The sequence below is a fragment of the Rhinoderma darwinii genome, chromosome 3 (assembly GCF_050947455.1).
Source record: "Rhinoderma darwinii isolate aRhiDar2 chromosome 3, aRhiDar2.hap1, whole genome shotgun sequence".
Taxonomy (NCBI): Eukaryota; Metazoa; Chordata; class Amphibia; order Anura; family Rhinodermatidae; genus Rhinoderma; species Rhinoderma darwinii.
In genome coordinates, this window is record NC_134689.1 from 81,514,588 (window position 1) to 81,535,638 (window position 21,051).

Genomic DNA, 21,051 nt, shown 5'->3' on the forward strand with positions numbered 1-21,051 from the left:
ACAATAGGATAAAGAGAAAATGAATCAGAAGAATTATGCTCTTCATGTTGTGTGTGCTTTATTTAATTTAAAAAGGTAACATTTGTGGAGGGATTTATTTCTTTCTTTTCATAAAAGTACATCACAAGACAAATAGAAATCTGCTGACAAGTCAGGCCTATATCACACAATAAACGAGATACTATCAAAGAAGCATGAGAACCGTTGTAAAGATTGCAAAGTGTCAATAAAAATTATCTTATCTATCTATCTATCTATCTATGTCATATCTATCTATCTATCTATGTCATATCTATCTATCTATCTATGTCATATCTATCTATCTATCTCATATATGTCATATCTATCTATCTATCTATCTCATATCTGTCATATCTATCTATCTCATATCTATCTATCTATCTATCTATCTAATATTTATCCATCTATCTAATATTTATCCATCTATCTAATATCTATCTATCTATCTAATATCTATCTATCTCATATCTATCTATCTCATATCTATCTATCTCATCTCTACCTCTACGTACGTACGTATGTATGTATGTATGTATGTATGTATGTGTAAAGGATCTACCAGGCACAGCTTCTGTGTCAACGCAAAAAAATGGTTATCAGTCTGCACCTGCTTCTATGTCTGTGAGACTGACTCCATCTTCAACCACTCAGGATGGCAGGCTTAGGAGTGGGAGAGCCTATCACAGCCTGGCCAGACGGAGCCGCCCTCTGTCTATTTATACCTGCCTTTCCTGTTCCTCCTTGCTTGTGATTCTTCTCGTTTGGCTTCCTGGCCCTGCTGCAGCTTCTGAACTATTTGACCCTGCTTCATATTGACCCTGGCTTACTGACTACTCTCCTGCTCTGCGTTTGGTACCTCGTACACTCCTGGTTTGACTCGGCTCGTTCACCACTCTTGTTGCTCACGGTGTTGCCGTGGGCAACTGCCCCATTTCCCTTAGCTTCTGTGTACCCTTGTCTGTTTGTCTGTCGTGCACTTATTGAGCGTAGGGACTGTCGCCCAGTTGTACCCCGTCGCCTAGGGCGGGTCGTTGCAAGTAGGCAGGGACTGAGTGGCTCACTTGTCTGTTTCCCTACCCCCATCATTACAGTATGTATGTATGTATGTATGTATGTATGTATCTATCAATATTTTTTGAGAAGACCACCCTCTTCAATGCACTTTTGGATGGTCATCTTAAAGGTGTTTCACTTTATAGAGATAGATTACTAACTGCCAATATAATGATAAATAATATAGCTAGTATCTTAATCTGAACACACAGAAAGTCAATGGCAGTGGTTAGAATTAACAATAAGGAATAGCATTACAAATTTGAGTTTTCTCAGACTTTTCGAATTTAACACAATCCCAAATTTTAAGGCCCTCATTCCTAAGCCATAGTAAATGCATTCATGCACACAAAATTAAGATGTATGACTTCATTATGTTTAGTCAGAGGGAACATTAAGGTCTAGCAGTTTCTGCCCATTGACACTTGCCAAATAATTATACTGGCTGTTTGGCTAGGAGCAAATTATATTGCTTAAACTCACAACATATGTAGCAGTGCTGAATTTGTCACAAATCCTTACAAACTGCAGGTAAACTTGGTGTTATGTTAAGAAGGATCCGCCACAAGACATTCCTGTTTATATTAGATAATCAGCAATATGCCCTAATACCATTATACACTCCTCATCTCCCAATTATGGACCACTAAGGAGCTGACTGATTTACTTTACAGGTGATGTTTCAATTGGTGGCATATCGCTTAATGCCACCAGTGCCCAATCAGTGAGGTTTCAACCACTATAATCCCTGCCAGAATCGTCTCCGGTCAGCTCTGCATTGCTTTGTTTCTTCATCAGCGAGCTATTAGGCTACATGCACATGTTGCATAATTTGGTGCAGAAAATCAGCAAGAAAACCGCAGGTAAAATCTTCACCTAATAGTGCGATTTATATGCATTTTTAAGTGCGGTTTTTAAAATTTTGATGCAGAAATAGGTGCGGTTTTATGATGCGGATTTTGGTGCATTTTTTTTATAAACTAGTCAGATACAAATCGCAGGCGAAACGCAAGACAAATTGACATGCTGCAGATTTTTAAATTCGCACTGCAGGTCAATTTACGTGCGGAAGAATTCTGCAACGTGTAGGTGAGATTACTTGAAATCCCATTTACTTTGATGGTACTGTATTACGTTGCAGATTTGAAGCAGGAAGATAAGCGCGGCAAATCCGCACGTAATACGCATCATGTGCATTTGGCCTCACTGTCTGACAATGCGGCTGCCGAAAAAAGCAGTACAGAGCTGTCAGGAGACAAAGTGACGCAATATTTTACTAGTGCTGCTGCCACTTTGTTCTAGAGACTGGAGAAGGTTAGGGTAAGGCCACACAGAGCAACATTGGCCCGACCACCATGCGTCCAACAGCTGTCAAATAGCCTGTTAATGGCTGCGCATTGTTACGGGTAAAACGACCATTTACCTGCAATTTTGCAGGTAAAAGTTCGTTTTACCTGCAACAACGCGCGGCCTTTAACAAGCAATTTTACAGCCGCACCGAACATGGTGCCGGTGTGGTTGTTGGCTTGGTCAGTGCCAATCCGTTTGACCTTACCATAACAGCGGTCCGATTACCATTGATTGGACATTGCTGGCATAACCCAGCGATATATGCCACCAATGTCTACATGATGATCCCTCTCGGGCCAATTAGTATTTTTTACAGCAAGCATTTCTTATTACTCTCACCCCTTCACCAGGAGTTCTGATAGATATTTAGTGGGTACAATTGTCCTTCTAGATTGAAGGGGTTTTCTTACAAAACACATGTATCCCCTATACACAGGATAGGGCAATAGAGGATATATGTGTGACCGCTGGGGATCCGACCGAAGTGCTTCCCCCGAAGCCCTCCATTAATTTCTATGGGACTTCTGTCTACGGCAGCTCCATAGAAATGAATGGAGCGCTAGTGGAGCATGCGCACTAGCGCTCCATTACTCATTGCTGGGAGTCCTAGCGGTCGGACCCCCAGCGATCAGACATGTATGACCTATCCTGTGGATAGAGGATACATGTGGTTGTGGGAAAACCCCTTATCAGAGCATAGGACTGTCATTTGCTTGATTAGTTATAACAGTGTACAAGAAAACAGCGCAAACTAAGCTCTGCTACTTCTGTAGTTTTAGCACGCTATGCGATAATCTTACACCTGATCACTGTCCACACATAAAAAAAGAAACATGATTTATATTCAATTGTAAAAATGCAATAAAGTTAAACATGTTCACCTTAAATGAACTTGCCCAAAACCATGTTCTATAATCTCCTTAATCGAAAATTTTGTACGGCTTCTAATTTAGAGTTTTTTTGTGTTTTGTAATCTATTTATGTAGTATTTATCTGGTAATTGCCAATTCGGATTACATTGCTTTTAACGTGTGATCCATCTTGATTAAAACACTAGAGAAGTAAATGATTTAATAAAGCAACACTGAGGGGGATGGGTACTTTTTAATTACCCAATTGCCAATATATCCTGATTGGCTTACTGAAATGGCTGACAAGCAATCGATGGTATCGATTTGTACCATCTAGATGCACAGTGATTTGGTTTAGGTAAATGTTGTCAAATAAACAATCTTAAATTTTAGTAAGATAAACCACTGGGAGACAAAGTTAAATGAAAAACATTTATTAATGTTGTGATACTGGCTAAAATTGATTCAGAAGTTTCATGAGTCAATCAAGCATATCTAGTGAGAAAGCTAAAAGTTATTATATATTTTGAATGTAGTAACAAAATTTAGTATAGCCACTAACTGCACATGATCCCGCTAATAATGATCTAAGTTACGAACTGCTGTCAGACACACATGACCAGCTTTCAGCTGAACCATCAGATTCGACTTTGACAGAAACTATAACGCTTCTATGTATACAGGATACATCGCAGCCGTATCTTAAAAAGTAAATTTTTTTTTAATAAAAGTCAATTTAAAAGCTGTTTAAAATCACATTAAAAAAAATCCTTTCAAAGGTGTACATAGCCTTTAAGTGTTTTTTAACCACTTAGCAACACATTTTTATTCTGGCATTGTTTTTTAGTTATTTTTTTTATGCCATTTTTACCATGAGGGATAAATTACATTCATTTTATAGTACGGGATGTTACAAATGCAGTGATACCAATTATTCGTGGTCAGCAGGCAATCCTACGATCCCTAGAATAGGGGTCCCGAGCCATCCATTCTTCCTCACTGATGTTGAGCTTGAATAATGCAGCGGGCGAGCACCCTGCCGCTGCATTTAATCTTTATATGACTGACGGAAACAATTGGGAGCTGTACTCCGTCAGTCCCATAGACTTTGAATGCTCCACTCATGCTCGACCGATGCTCCATTCAAAATTCTTCCCACTGGTGTCGTGCGGTGAGGAGGAATGGAGGAATTGAGACCCCCATTCTAGTGATTGGTGGGGCCCCCAGCGATCAGACATATAGTACCTATCCTATGGATAGGTGAAACATGTCAATTGTGGGAAAACACCTTTAAAGGATCTGTTAATAACGGCTTAAAGCCAGAAACCACAGGACACTGTCAGAGGGCATGTGGAATCCATGCCTCGACAGGTCAGAGCTGTTTTGGTAGCACGAGGGGGATCTACAAAATAGATGGTTTTAATGTTATGGCTGATCGATGTGTGTTATATGAATTCCACATCAATTACTGACTGTGGCTTGTTTTTGTCTCCCCTATCTGCTCTCACGCCTACAATAAAAGTTTCTGTACATTGGTGCTTTGGGTCCGTTTACTGATCCCACATACCACCTAAAGACAGGAGGCACTAATTAGACCCAACACAGCCCTATCAGTGACAAGAGTCACTATAAAAGTGATGATTTTCTATGTAGCTGGGATTGCAGTGCAGCCCGTTACAGCTGGAAAGTATAGTGTAAAAAAACAATAAAATAACAGGGACAGGCCATCATAAAAAATAGAACAAAATAGAAATTACACATAAAAAATGCCCTCCCCTAAAAACCGCTTCCCCTGCCAATCATTATCGTAATGCTAGCCCTGATCCAATTATGCTAAAATAGACATGTGATGGAAGACAATGATCATCACAAAAAGGTCTATTTTAGGCTAACACGAAATTACTACCAGAAAAAAATGGGTTAAAAAGAAAGCATATGTTTTGACAATTTTTTCAAACTATAAGCCTAAAAATGCTAAAAAAACAAAACAAAAAATCATTTGTATAAAAATGATAGGAAACTAAAGCTGCCCTGATTCTGAAAAAAAAAAAGCGTCGTTAGCACAACAAAAATTTGTAAAAAATAAGTTATAGCTGTTTAACTAACGCATACTAAAAATGGCTAAATTGTGCCTGGTCCCGAACCGGTTAAATTACAAAAGCAAACAAAGACGGTAATTCGCATTATTCCCTATGTTTCCCATTTGTTTCAATATAAAACTTACTGTTCCTGTTTTGGTATCACATTAAAGCCATATACATAGTACCCCCCCACCCCCACAATAAAAATAAAAATAAAAAGCTGGACAACCTTAGTGAGTTTTTTTATTTTTTTGTTAATGGTATGGTATGAAGCATAGTAAAGAGGGGTATCATCATGGGATATTGTGTCATCTTGCTAAGGTTTTCCTGATGCAGGTAACAAAATAAAATGTGAAATGTTTACTAGAGCCACTGTATGTACTTTCATCCATAGTACAATGATCTGCATATAACAAGTACATGGAGTAAAATCTCATTATGGCACATAAACAGATTGGGGCAGCTTATTTACTTTCTTATGTATGTTATGAAACAATAATATATTTATTCTATCCTTTCCGAAATGCTTCGTACAGTCTTTTATAAAATAAACCATGAAATGTTGGGAGTGTTTTTTTTATCTCTAGACCAAAAAAAATAAAAATACACTTGGGATTTATATCATTCTTGTCCACGAGAATCTCTCCTAACATCATGAATGATTCAAGACTGTGAACCTGGGTATCCAAAAGGACTTCATAGAGTTTGTAATCAAGCTCCTCGCTAGTAGTTTGATGTTTTATTCTTGAGATATAGATATATATATATGTGTGCGTGTTTTTTTAATGCACCTTAGCCTCTTAACGCTGGAGGACGGATATATCCGTCCTCTGCAGCTGCTAGTTAGCACAGGACGACAGATATATCCGTCCTGTGATCACGCGGGTACTGACACTGCACACACGCGATCCTGCTGCAACTGCCGGAATCGAAGAGCGCTCCGGTTCCAGCAGTTTAACCCATTAAATGCAGCTTTCAATAGCGACAGCAACATCTAATGTGTTTGACAGAGGGAGCTCCCTCTTTCACCCCATCGGCGCCCCCGCAAAGAAATCGCGGGGCGCCGTCGGGTTTCCATGGCAGCCGGGGGCCTAACAAAGACCCCCAGGTCTGTCTTCAGCAAATGCCTGTTAGGCCATGCCGGAGGCACTGACAGGCAATAATGCTTTGGTATACTAAGTATACCAAAGCATTATATATGCGATCATCAGATCGCATAATCAAGTCCCCTGGTGGGACTAAAAAAAAAACATGTAAAGCAGTTAAATAAAGTTTGTGAAAAAATAAATAAAAATGTTGTCAAAATCAAATAAAACCAAAAAGTGGTTTTATTTAGTAAAAATGCCAAAACAAATAACACATACACATATATGGTATCCCCGTGATCGTAACAGCTTGAACAATAACATGAACACATTAATTAAACCCCCGGATGAACGGCGTCCAAAAAAAAACCCGCAAAAAACAACGCCAAAATTTTCTTTCTCCCATTCCCCCAATAAAAAATTAAATAGAAGTTAATCTAGAAGTCCTATGTACCCCAAAATACTAATGAAAACGACACATTGGCCCGCAAGAATCAAGCCCACATACGGCCACATTGACGGAAAAATAAAAAAGTTATGGCTCTTGGAATGTGGCGATGCAAAAACAAGTAATTTTTTTCTAAAAGGGTTTTTATTGTGCAAACGTAGGAAAACATATAAAACCTTTACATATTTGGTATTCCCTTAATCGTGCCGACCCATAGAATAAAGTTAACATGTTATTTACGCTTCATAGTAAACGGCGTAAATTTATAACGTGAAAATCAATGCTGGAATAGCTGCTTATTTTCAATTCTCTCCTAAAATAAAGTTAATTAAAGTTAATCGATATATTATAAGCATCTAAAAATGGTGCAATTACAAAATACAACTCGTCCTGCAAAAAACAAGCCCTTATACGGCTATGTCGATGGAATAAAAAAAAAGTTACGACTCTTGGAATGCGACCGTGAAAAAACTAAAAATAATCCTTGGTTATCAACGCGCAAAATGTCCTGGTCATTAAGGGGTTAGAAATGAGCAGTGTTTTTCTAAATTAGTCAATAATAGCCATTTTTTCTCAACTATCGTCTAACGTTTATCCAAAAAAAACTCCTATTTTATTCTCTGATGAACATCTTTCAAAATCTTTAGTCCAAAACCATAATCTATTCTATGGAATCTTTCAGAATCTCCAGAGATAAACACCATCAGGGTGTCAAGGAAAAATGTGAGAGTTCACCTATTACCCAGTAATTCAGCGGCAACGGCCCTAGAACATCACAGGAAGCAGTGAAAGATGATAGAGAAGATTATTTGGATAAGAAACCCTAGACATGGTGTCAAGCAGTAACCAGTTCCTCACTAGGTTTATATTGATGGTGGAGACCAACAGTGATGGTAAACACTTTCTTCCAAAAAACAATTTGGCACTATAATGAATTGTCTTATATATGTTCCACTATGAAACAGGCCTCTAAAATGGTATTGTTGTTTGCTCTGGTTGTGTTGTCAAGCTCACTCATAAGCTCCTGGTTATCCAATGTGAGACCTGGGGATCCATTGTGCCCATCAATTTCCAGCTTGTCTGGGTCTCCAGAGGAAGAGCCTGAGGCACTTAGAGCTACAGTTGAACTTGAGATTCCCATCATTGACTGTCCAATCCAAATATAGAAACAAAGTCTTTTTTTTTAACACCTGCAATAAGTTTTTTGGCAGAGGAAAAGTGATATTGGATCTGGAGATCCTTGGCCTTCTGGGTGGCAATTCATTTTGCCTTCATTCTTTTATGTACTGTAATTGTACTATAACGTATTGCTTGTTTCTGCTGCAATATCAATTGTTTCACTTTATAGGCTTAATAATTGTACTTGGCAGGTTACTGCTCTCCACATTGTCACATACAAGAATTGGCATGAAGCCCTAGAGTTTAGAGGAGATATGCAACCATTACTACTTGTTCCAATAACTTTCAAAAGGTTAGCGTTCTGGCCAAATAAAAATGACAAACTATAAAACAGGGTGCAAGAGTTGTGTTGACACTGCTTGGTCCTTTATTATAGGGTACAATTTGTCAGTCCTTCACAGGCAGTAACAGGGTGTGGGGCAGGGTTTGTCATTTCATGTTGCCCAGCAATGGCTCTTTAAGGCTGCTCAGTCTCAGAAATGGCAGCCCTAGTAGATACTACTCTCCCTAACAGCCGAGAGAACAGGAAGATGGATAGAATAATTTGTCGCCAAGACCCCCTCAAATTGTTTGCGGTCTCCCTGGTGCCAGAATTTGCCATGTGGTTTAACGGGAGGATAAATGACTGGGAGGGGCTGGTGATCCAGCAGTAGTGGTCCATGCAGGAACCAACGACAGAAAACATGGTAGGTGGAGGAGTCTTAAGAATAATTTTAAAGAACTAGGCTACAAGCTGAAGAGAAAGACCTCTAAGGTTGTATTCTCAGGAATACTGCCTGTGCCATGCGCATCACAGGAAGGACAGCGGGAGCTCAGGGAGTAAAATGCATGGCTGAAGTCTTGGTGTAAGGTGGACGGAGTATGCTAATACATTATAAGAAGAAAAATAAAGTTGTATGTAAGTTATCCCTTAATGGGATTTAAAAAAAAGTAACAAAAAAAATAATGCCCCTACATAAAAACAAAACCTACACATATTATGTATCTACATGACCGTAATAACCTGAAGAATTAATTTAACAGTGAGAAATTGGATAAAAACTAAACAGCTAAAACTCTGCTGAGAATCACATTTTCCTATATTCACGCCATAAAAATAATTTTTTTCTATGGCCAAACTGCGGAAAAAAAAATACTATTTCTCCCTCATAAAACAAGGCCTCATAGAGCCACCTCAATGAAAAAATAAAAAAAGTTATGGCTGCTGAAATGCAGAGAGGCAAAAACTGAAAAATTTTGCTGGTCATTAAGGCCTTTTCAGGCCCGGTCATTAAGGGGTTGATGTGGATAAATGTCAAATTATGCATCTGTGTACCAACAATCTGCATGCATCATATGTCCTAGGGGGAGCTAAACTGGGTCATCTGTTCAGAAGGATCTGGGTGTACTTGTAGATCATAGACTAAAGAACAGCATGCAATGTCAATCAGCTGCTTCTAAGGCCAGCGAGATATTGTCGTGTATTAAAAGAGGAATGGACTCGCGCGACAAGCCTACTTTACTGTGAGTCTATGGAATAGCCTACTGCAGGAGCTGGTCACAGCAGGAACAGTAGATGGCCTTTAAAAAAGCCTTAGATAATTTCCTAGAACGAAAACATATCAGCTCCTATGTCAATGTATAGAATTCTTGTTTGACTGTTGATCCAGTCAGATTACCACTTGAGATCAGGAAGGAATCATTTCTTTTTAGGGAAGATTGGCTATTGTCTTATGGTTATTTTTTTATATATGTGTGTATATATATATATATATATATATATATATATATATACACACACATACACACACATATTAGCCTAGCAATTAGTCAGGCTCTGATAAAAGATTGGAGTGTCCTAACGAGGGCTTTTCCAAAAATTGTTGAGTTTCAAGAAATGGCGATGATGGCTTATAGGAGGGGAATGACCATTTAGAATCGCTTGGTTAAGGCTTGTATTGGCTCTAAAGGCACTTCACAAACATTTTTGGCTCCTCCAAAGTTAGGATGTTATCCATGCTTAGGATGTAATGTCTGTAATAATATGATCAAGGGCAATACATTTAATTATCCACAGACTAGGAAAATTATGAAAATCACTGGATTTTTTTTTACATGCCTTATATCCTATGCTATCTACCCACTCAGTTGTCCCTGTAGACTAAATTATATAGGGGAGACCACTACAGTAGTGACCCTCAGGATGAGGAATCACAAGTCAAATATCAACACAAAAAGATTTACCAGTAACCATAAATTTTAGGGATCATAAACACGGGATATCGCAACTGCCATTTAGAATTATAGATTCAGTGCCGCCAATGAGATGAGGTGGGAATAGAGAACTGGCCCTACAAAGAAAGGAGTTGGAGTGGATATATAGACTTGATACTATGTCCCCCGAGGGGTTGAATATTGAATATCCGTATGGTCCACATATCTAGAAACATAGGAGGTAACTTGCGTGTTTAGTTCGTCTATACAAATGTTAGGTATAGAAGTCTCATCTTGACGAATGTTTTTTTATTTACTTGTTTTTATATGTTTGTCTATATATATTGTGAATGTATTATTCATTATTATGTTTGTGTTCACAGATATTCACTGATTGGGGAACGAATGGACGTTTCTTTGCAAGGGAACAGAGGCCGTTTTGGTGCTTATATTTATAATCCTACGTTGATAGGGTTATGCATTCATCTTTTACATTGCGCTTACCAGTCTTTTTTGGGGACATTCCAATGGCGATGATAATAAAATAAAACTTTTTTTTTTATTTAGACCACAGAAACACTACTAACAAATGATTGGGATTTTTTTCAAATCCTTTTAATTTTTCTCTACATGGCCATCATATTGCATTCCATGACTATTAGAAACATAATTCATTCCCTCTGTAGGATTCTTGACGTGTGAGTTGTGAGGTAACGCTCTAGTGACGTAATTAATATCATTTCCAGGAGTTGTTACATCTCTCCTTTAAATACCATTTATGATAAAATCTTTCTTCAGGCAAATGATTTGTTGATACATATGTTGCTATTGTGCCGTGAGGGTCATTTCTATATGAAAAAATCTTTTGTATAGATTGCATATTTTGCGATATTTTCCTTTTCATTTTGTACACTTATTTTTTTACCACTATATGTATTATTCGGATGTAGTAACTTAACTATCCGTTGTTTGCTCAGATATTATATTTTTCAGTGGTCCATTAGCTGGCAGATACAGCACTAAGATGCAGGATTCTATATGGCTGACCTATTAAACTGCCCATGTACAGTGCTGAAACATAAGCACCGTAGTTGGCGCATGCGCAGGAGTGCTGAAACGCAAATTACTAGCGTCTCTCTGTCTCTATGCGTTCCATGTACCGAACTTCCGGTTTGGACGCCATCTTTTGACATGCGCAGCAGATGCGCGCAGACACCGCTTTTCCGAATGCCTCCATACCTGATGATGCATCTTATTTCAGTAATGTATGTATAAATGAGTTTATTGGCCTCTGTACCTTTTCAATTTAACGTAATTGTTAATGACTCTTTTTAGTCTTTGTACACTGTATACTGTCACAATACAATTTGTGGTATATTAATTCACCGTGGAATTTTCATATATTGAACTTTTGACCTTTTATTAAGTGATGTGATTGAGCTTCTATTATATTTTATATAAATTAGTCAATTATATTTATGTAAATTATTATCACATGCACTTTCTATTTAAATCCGGCACTTTGCAGTGCATTAGATTGAGAAAGGTTCTGTGTTGAAGCGAAACGTCGCTCACTTGAGGTGGAATAAACAACCTTGTGTTCATCTATACTGAAGTCCTGGTGCCATTCCTTCTTCTAGAGTGTGTGTGTGTGTGTGTGTGTGTGTGTGTGTGTGTGTATGTGTATATATATATATATATATATATATGGGATATTTTTGTTCTTTTTTTTAAACCTTCCTCTGGATCAATATGGGAAAAACAAAGTTCTATAATTTCTCCCATCCCTTCCTTTCCTTGGTTGAACTTGATGGACATATGTATTTTTTCAACCCTACTATATAACTACAGCATAGGTACAGTATGTAGTTTATTATAGTTACGGGTGGTGATACTTCTTTACAGCCGGTCCTATCCCAGATACAGTATTTGAAAAGTGACAAACCATATGGGAGCATTTCAGCGGTACCTACAGTACAGGGGTTCTTAATTTACTACCCTTCAGAAATCGATGGAGAACTAATGTTCCTTGCTGAGAGGGAGATCAATTCTTCACCGATTTGAACTACAAAATAGCAACTTGTGACGATTTTACAATTGCACCCAAATGCTGCATTTATGTAGATTCTGATAGCATTCATGTACCAAAATAGTAGCCTACATCTTGATTGGTAGAAGTGGTTTTCTGTACACATATTTAGAATATCAGTGTGCCCTTTCTGCAGTGCACATTGCTGCATAACATGTAGTGAACAACATATATAGGATTAAAGGGGTTTTACCACAAAACACATGTATCCCCTCTCCTCAGGATAGAGTATACATGTGATTGCTAAGGGTCTGACTGCTGGGACCCCCAGCGATGAGGAAAACAGGAGACCAAAAGTTCCCCAAAGTGCTCTATGATTATGGAGTGCTGGTGCGCATGCTTGGCCAGTGCTTCGATCATTCCTATTGGGACTTTCAGGACCACTGTTTCCGGCAGCTCCATAGAAAAGAATGGAGCGCTGGTCGAGAATGTGCACCAGCGCTCCATTTTCATTGTTGGGGTTCCAGAGGTCGGACTCCCAGCCATTACACATGTATCCCTTGGATAGGGGATACAGGTGAAGGTTCGAAAACTCCTTTAAATTCTTAAGCAAGATATTCAAAAGGTAGAGTACATGCAATAATATGCAATGAACTGGATGAAAGTGTTGCTGGAAATGTATTATGACACTCGAGCATCACACACATCTTTATATAGTATAACATACAGTACTATAAATTCCTATATAAAAATAAGCTGCCGATACACAGTTCAGTGCTGTAGATCATTTGCTTCTAACTTCCTTTTTTAGTTACAGTCATTTAGTCAATTGTAAATGTATAAAACTGGGTATAGATAAACAAGTATCTAACCTCCTGGGCAAAAATAAATAAATAAGACAAACCACGGTAGAAATTTGGGTTCTAAAAAAAGAACATTCGGCAAATGCAATGGTACTTCCTTCTGACAGACAGGTAGGCAGACTAGAAGGTATGCAGGCAGAATGAAGTGTATGTCAATCACCGTAGGAACACGCACTAAACAGCACCTCACCTTTGCCTCCAGATGGCATTGTTGCGACATCATCGCTGCTTGTTTTTATGCCATTGTTGAAGGTATGTCCATCTGCTGGCTGGAGCTGCCAGTTCAGTCCGAGGAGATGCATTGCTGCGGAGAGACAAGGTGATGAGAAGTCAGTATAAAATGCATATCGGAGTGTCAGTGACAAGCAGCCCCCCCCTCAACAGCTGCAAACAATAGCTTATACCAGGCAATGACTAAACAATGTCATGGATTTCATTCCTGATCATCTCTCTTTGTGATCACATTTATGTTGGCAGAATAGAGAAGATAGACCTGGGATTATAAAGGCCTTACTTCAAACGTTATTAACCCCTTGTAAGGCCACACTAGTTTTGTCCGTCTGACCTTTATTTTTATGTTAAGTCGATAAAAAGGTATACATTTTTCTTTCATGTTATATTCTTTTTAAGAATAAGTCATTTTTTCTTTTGGTAGCATGCTGAAGTAATGTTTCTTTATATTACAAGGTTGGTTATAATTAAGATTAGTAATATGATACAACCTGCCTGTTGTCGGCCTAGTAAGTTGGAAAAATCCTCTTCACTGAGTGTCCACCACTGCCCCGTTATCTGCATGTGCCCTGGTTGTTAGACCACATGTGCGTCCCTGCAGAGCCGCTTTCACATGAGTGTAATACGGGTGCTTTTTTGCGCAACACCTGGATCCTCTGCGGTTTATCGGAACCGGAGTTAGAGCACCATAGGCTTGTGTGGTTCTCATGAACTGTGGGAGGTCCGGTTGGTACATCCATAAAAAATAGGATGCAAAAAAGGACGCGTATTACGCTTGCGTAAAAGCGAGATGAATAGGGCAGCCGCAGAATGCCTGTTAGGCCATGTTTTACACTGACAGGCAATAATACACTGAAATACGGAAGTATTGCAGTGTATTATAAAAACTACCAAATGATCGCATAGTGAAGTCCCCTAGTGGGACTAAAAAAAAATGGCAAAAAGCTTAATAAAGTTAATAATAAATGAAAATCCCAGGTAAAAAAAAAATTTAAAACACACTTTTTCCCCTTACAAAATGCTTTGATATAAAAAAAAAAAGCTACACATCTCCGCCGCATCTGTACTGACCCCAACAATAAAACAAATATATTATTTAAAGAGGCTCTGTCACCACATTATAAGTGCCCTATCTCCTACATATGGAGATCGGCGCTATAATGTAGATGACAGCAGTGCTTTTTATTTAGAAAAATGATCTATTTTTACCACGTTATTAGCGATTTTAGATTTATGCTAATTCGTTTCTTAATGCCCAAGCGGGCGTGTTTTTACTTTAGAACAAGTGGGCGTTGTACAGAGGAGTGTATGACGCTGACCAATCAGCGCCATGCACTTCTCCCCATTCATTTAGTCAGCGCATAGTGATACTGCGTTATTCGCTATGTGCTGTCTTATACTGACATATTAACGTTACCAAAGTGTCCTGACAGTGAATACATTCCTGCCAGCCAGGATGGGATGTCTATTCACAATCTCGACACTTCGATAATGTTTGTGTGGGATTTACAGCAGAGCAAAGCGTAATCTCTCTGTAAATTACAGCACAGCATAATATGGCTCCTAAAATATGGTGACACAAAAATAAACAGTAGTGAAAAATAAGAAAACCTGCTGAATAAAGTGATTGTTATTTATACCACATGGTAAACGCCGTCAATTTTGGACGCAAAAAAAGAGTTGCAAAATTTCTGGTTTTTTTTTCAATTCACGCAAAAAAAAAAGTTTATATGAGTTAATCAATAAATGATAAGTACCCCAATTGCTATTAAAAAATACAACAGACGTTATACAGATATGTCGACGCAAAAATAAAAAAGCTATAACTCTTTGAATGCGACAACGTAAAAACGTAAAAAATTGCTTGTCATTAAGGCCTAAAATAGGGGTTAATGGAGATTTCCTTTCCGTTTTTGTGGTGCGTTTATTTGTGCAGACAGATGTCACATTAAAGTCTACAGTAAAATATTAAAAACGCACCACATACACTGCATTTTTGTGGTCAGTGGCGTTTTTCCAAAATGCAGCATGCTCTGGATGATATTTTTCTTTGGTGTTTTTTTCCCCATAGGCTTCTCTATAAGACTTAAAAACACCAGAAAATCAGCATGCACAAAACGATACAAAATAAAGAACCGCCACTAAAAATGCCTGCTTTTTTTTAATGCCGTTTAAAACATCAGAAAAAAACTGTGTGAATAAAACCAAATAGAGAAATAGTTTATAATAATAGTAAAAATACATTTATAAATTTTTGCCGAAGCAGATCTAGTTTATGTTTGTTGGTTATTTGATGTATTGTTCCACACGAGATTTCACTGAAGATTCTTATATGTATAGCTGTGAAATATATGAAACGATTCAGACAATATTTTCTTTAATAAAAAAAAGAAGCAGTTTTAAGAAATGTATCATAGTCCTAGATGTAAAAACAGAACAGAATGTGGTTTTCCCTGGCTTTGTTTTCCCCATTGAAGTCAATTTGAGAAAAACTCCACAGAAACACCAGGGACAGGGCAAGGTGCAGTTTGTAGAAAACCCAAAACAGCACTTTCCCTAGAAAACACGTAGCACTGAGCTACATAGTGTGAACGAGATTATTTCTAAAATTGTGTTCCCATTATAACATCCGGCTGCTGAGGAGAATATGATGTTTCCTTTTTCAAATCAATCACAATAAATCCTGACGGATTGCACTGACTTATACTGGGGTTTGTCAGGTTTCTGTCAGTGCACCGCTGCTTTTACTGCTACTGCAAACTACGGTCTTCTTCCCGCCAAAAACAGGCAGTGCAAACAGATACTGATATGTTCAGCTGCAATGAACTCACAGGTTTACAGAAAATAAAACAATACAGAATATATATATATATATATATATATATATATAATGCTGGTCATAATTAGAGGATATCAGTTCCGGTACCTGTCTAACATATTCTTTTATGTAGCTGATATAAATGGCACATGATGTGACAGAGATTGAAGAACCATAAACACTACACACTGCAATTCCTCCCATTTCATAAATCTCCTGCACACATCGACACTGTGAATGTATGATGCGGTTTGCAGTTCAGCGGCCTGGTATCATGACAGAGGAGCCTTGGAATAATTGTCTTGTTAGCGAGCACTTTCAATTCAATGTTTGGTGTAAGTTTCCAACCCTACAGCATAACACCTTATTTCCGCTGCTAGACTATGCGACAAATGTAGGTCAAAGCAGACACGTGTCGACACGCAGGACGGTCCGATAAGCTGCTATCATTTCTCAAATAGTCTGAAAATTAAAATAGTGGTAAATCCTTTGTGGGAATTAGAGCTGGTAATTTATTAATTAGAAGGTAAATTTAGCAGAGGATTCATTATTCCATTTTCTATCACGGGGGTTACCGTTGTGTATCATGTACATCTCAGTCTAGATCACCTCAGCTTTCTATCATTAGCATTAACAGGATATGGGGGAAAATACGCTATATAATATAGAGAAGATTCACACACAGCATTTTGATGTTTTTTTTTTATTGCGGCCAGATGTGACATTAACCTTTTCCCGACATGACATACAGTTACGTCATAGCCGGGAAGGGGAAGTATGGAGCGGGCTCACGGAGTGAACCCGCTCCATACGATGCCGGTGTCGGCTGTATGTTACAGCCGACACATCAGAGTAAAGAGCGGCATCCCGCTCGAGGGCGATCCCACTTGTTTAACTCGTTAAATGCGGAGGTCAATAGTGACCACATTTAAATCGTTAGAAAGAGGGGGCGACCCCCTCTAACAGCTCATCGCGCACCCCGCAACGCAATCGCAGGGGGCGGCGATGGTTGCTATAGCTGCCTGGGGGCCTAGAGAAGGCTCCCAGGTCCGCCATCTCTGTGCACCAATTAAGCCCTGCCTGTCTGTCAGAATCACGATATACTGCAATACATCAGTATTGCCGGATATAGTGCAAGCGATCTAACGATCGCTGTTTGAAGTCCCCTAGGGGGACTAATAAAAAAAAAAAGTTAAAATTAGTTAAATAAAGTTGTTTTTTTGTGTAAAAAAATAAAAATATTAAAATGTAAAAAAAAAACCTTTTCCCATTTTCCCCCTAGGTATTGCCGCGTCCGTAAAAGTCTGAACTATTACAATATATCATTATTTAACCCGCACGGTGAACGCCGAAAAAAATTAAATGCAAACGCCAGAATCTCTAGTTTTTGGTCACATAATCTCCCACAAAAAAATTAAATAAAAAGTGATTAAACCGTCGCCTGTACACCAAAATGGTATTATTAAAAACTACAGCTTATCCCACAAAAAATAAGCCCTCATACCACTTAATCGACGGAAAATTCAAAAAGTTATGGCTCTCGGAATTTGGTGACACAAAATAAATTTTCTTTTTTACACTTAGGTTTTTACTTGTAAAAGTAGGAAAATATAGAAAAACTATATATATTTGGTATCCCCGTAATCGTATTGACCCACAGAATAAAGTTAACATCTTGTTTTAATTGCAGTGAATTGTGTAAAAACAGCGCTCAAAAAAACATGGAGGAATCGATTTTTTTATTTTCTACCCCACAAATAATTTTTTCCCCGTTTCCTAGTACATTATATGTCAAAATAAATGGGACTAAGAAAAACTACAACTCGTCCCGCAAAAATCAAGCCCCCGTAGTACTATATAGACGGAAAAATAAAGACGTTATGGCTTTTGGAAGGTGGGGAGAAAAAAACGAAAATTAAAATCTGAAAGTTGTTTACGACGGGAAGGGGTTAAAGTCTATAGTGAACTATAAAATGCACTACAGAACAGCTGCGTTTTGGTTTGCGGCAGAATGCTCTGGGTATGGCGCTTCTGAAGGCTTTTTCCCATAGGCTTCTCTCTAGGACTTCAAAAACACCAGGAAAAAAAAGCACGTACAAAATGACACTAAATGAAACACGCGAAGGCCTCGTTCACACAGAGTACCTTGCAGGCAGAAAAAATCTGCGACAGATTTTGACCTGCTTGCACTTTTTTGCTGCGGTTTTTTTGCCCGCGGCCATTGAGGAACGCAGGCAGAAAAACGCTTTTTCTGCCTGCCATCGATATCAATGGGAGGTCAGAGGCGGAAAGAAAAGAGATATGCCAATAAGGCAATATGAGACGCAATTTTGTCATTTTTTTTGCGCTGATTCCGACGCGGTTTCTGTATCAAAAACTGTTAAAGAGAACCTTTCACCTGCCCATACATGTAGCTGAATGCAGCATGTAATAGGCAGGGCCTCACAAACACGGTCTCACATTTTTTTCCTATCTTCCTCCGTTATTTACATATCGGTGCCGTTATATTTGGCGCCCGATATGTAAATAACTCACTGAACTGTCAATGGGGTGTTTCTATCTAACTAAATGGCAAGGGGGCGTGATCTCTCCGCTCTGACACTGTCCAATCAGCTACGCAGTGTCAGGGCGGTTTGCGCAGTGTTCCCTCCCGCAAGAACACAGACCGAGAGCGCTCCCTGCAGAACCAACAGTCTGTGTGTGATCTCGCGGGAGGGAACACAGCGCAAGCCGCCCTGACACTGTCCGTAGCTGATTGGACAGTGTCAGAGCGGAGAGATCACGCCCCCTTGCTATTTAGTTTGATGGAAACGCCCCATTGACAGTTCAGGGGCTTATTTACATATCGGGCGCCAAATATAACGGCACCGATATATAAATAACGGAGGAAGATAGGAAAAAAATTTAAAGTGCCCCAGTTTGTGCAGCCCTGCCTATTACATGCTGCACGTGGATGGGGAGGTCAAAGGTTCTCTTTAACTGGGCCTAAAAATCGCCAGTAAAACCGCCTTAAACGCATGTTGCAATCTTTGCAAGGAACACATGGCCGAAATTACAAGGCTGTCTGCTAAAACCCCCATCATGGCGTTCGTGTGCCTCTGCATTATTATCCCGCCGCCGCATTGCTGCCTGAGCCTGGATCTTCATCCACGCTGTGCTCACTACAGAGCGTCACAATTTGTCCCCTGACGTTCCGAATAGCGCCACAGCAGCTATCCAGGGAAGATTTTTCAACCGTGCATTCTCAGCTTTCTCAACGCTATGACGCCAGAGAACTGAATCAGTGAAGCCAGCCGGTTAGCACATAAAGGATTCATCCGCCTCTAGATCCGGCAGAACGATAGAAGACGCTGCACATGCGCGCAGACAGAAAACAGCAGGGGGCGCCATATAAGGGTTATATCTTGAGATGGCTACCAATTCCATTGTGCCACAATGCTTTTAAATAAGCATTATTTAATATAACATCCTCCTGCTTTTGACATTGGCTTGGAAATGAGTCCTGATATCTCATATGATATAATCTTATGTACTATTAATTATGTTTAAGCTTTCCAAAATGTTATTAGCATTTTTCTAAAAAAAAAAAAATGCAAGTTCTTTGTGATCTGTCAAAGTCATTGCCACTCGCTGTGTGGTCTGCAGCCAAGTCAGATACTTACAGTATCCGAAGTACAAACATTGGATGCAATTAGCAAATTAATTGGGGCAATTTGCATGTGTATCTCTTTGCAGGCAATTTACCGCGATTGGCGTCTTGGCACTCGCAGATTTGTACCTGTGACAACATCAATGCTGATAAGAGATCATGTCTTTATGTATTAACTCTTTTATGCTGAATAAAAAGAACGCTATCCATAATGCGCTGTCACAATGGGAGCCGTGCTTTCTTACATTGATTTCTTTTCTGCTCTAGTATACTCAATCTAACTTGTCTATTCAGATAACGCTCGTTGCCGATAATTTCCCTGTGTAAACGGGGAACGTTCAGCAGATGAACGCTCGATCATCTGCTGGTCGTATTGTTTTAAAAAAAGTGAAATATTATCGTTGTCGGCAGCAGATCTCCCTGTGTAAACAGGCAGAGGCGCTGCCGATATGATGATAATGTATGGGGACGAGCGATCGGAGTAACGAGTGTGACAGGAGCAAACGAGCGCCTGCGAATTTTTGACGGAGCGTATCCACCCAGAACACGCTGTGTGTTCCTACCCTTAAGGTTCTGTTCACATCTGCGTCGTGGCTTCTGTTTATAACGAAGGGCCAAAACGCCGTACCGGATTCGTCACATGACGGCTATCAGCGGCAACCAACAGACCACATTGACGTTTTTACAGGAAAAATAGCCACAAATTTGTGGCGAATCCACAATGATTCCGCAGTTACATGCAGATTGTGCTGTGGATTGTGCTTGGATTTCACTCATTAACTTAGAAGGGGTGAAATCAGCTGTGACAATCCGTGACAAAACCGCTACAGAATTGACTTGCTGCGGACATTAAAATCCATAGCATGCTGGTTTTTCTGTGCGTTTTTTTTCAAAACCCCATCCACACGTATTATACAGTAATTTGCTGCAGAATTGAAATGCAGGATGCGCAGCATGTGAATTCACCCTGATACTTAATAATATAAGGAAAAACGAATTTGATGTGGGTTACAACTGACTTTGAGATTTATTTTTCTATTAATGGATTTATGATTATGAGGATCCATTCTTCCTTCCGTCTTCCTAAAAGCAGACTAGATGCCAAGCATAGAGGAGTGGGGAAACATACACAAAGGAAAGGCTTGGCAACAGTTTCCTTGTTTTCTAGGCTCTTGGTGAAAAAGCATCAAAGAATGAATC

General features: G+C 39.1%; 1 protein-coding gene across 11 annotated transcripts in view; it reads right to left on the bottom strand.

Moving 5' to 3' along the window:
- TENM2 (teneurin transmembrane protein 2) overlaps window positions 1-21,051 on the bottom strand; it is a 2,339,501-nt gene that overhangs the window by 390,568 nt on the left and 1,927,882 nt on the right. For 9 of the 11 annotated variants that reach the window (XM_075856427.1, XM_075856426.1, XM_075856423.1 and 6 more), the window contains one exon: window positions 13,344-13,457. In XM_075856427.1, coding sequence (XP_075712542.1) covers window positions 13,344-13,457 — 114 coding nt within the window. Of the gene's footprint in view, window positions 1-13,343; window positions 13,458-16,310; window positions 16,451-19,258; window positions 19,426-21,051 lie in introns of those variants that run through there. The other 2 variants (XM_075856431.1, XM_075856432.1) reach the window with 2 other exon arrangements.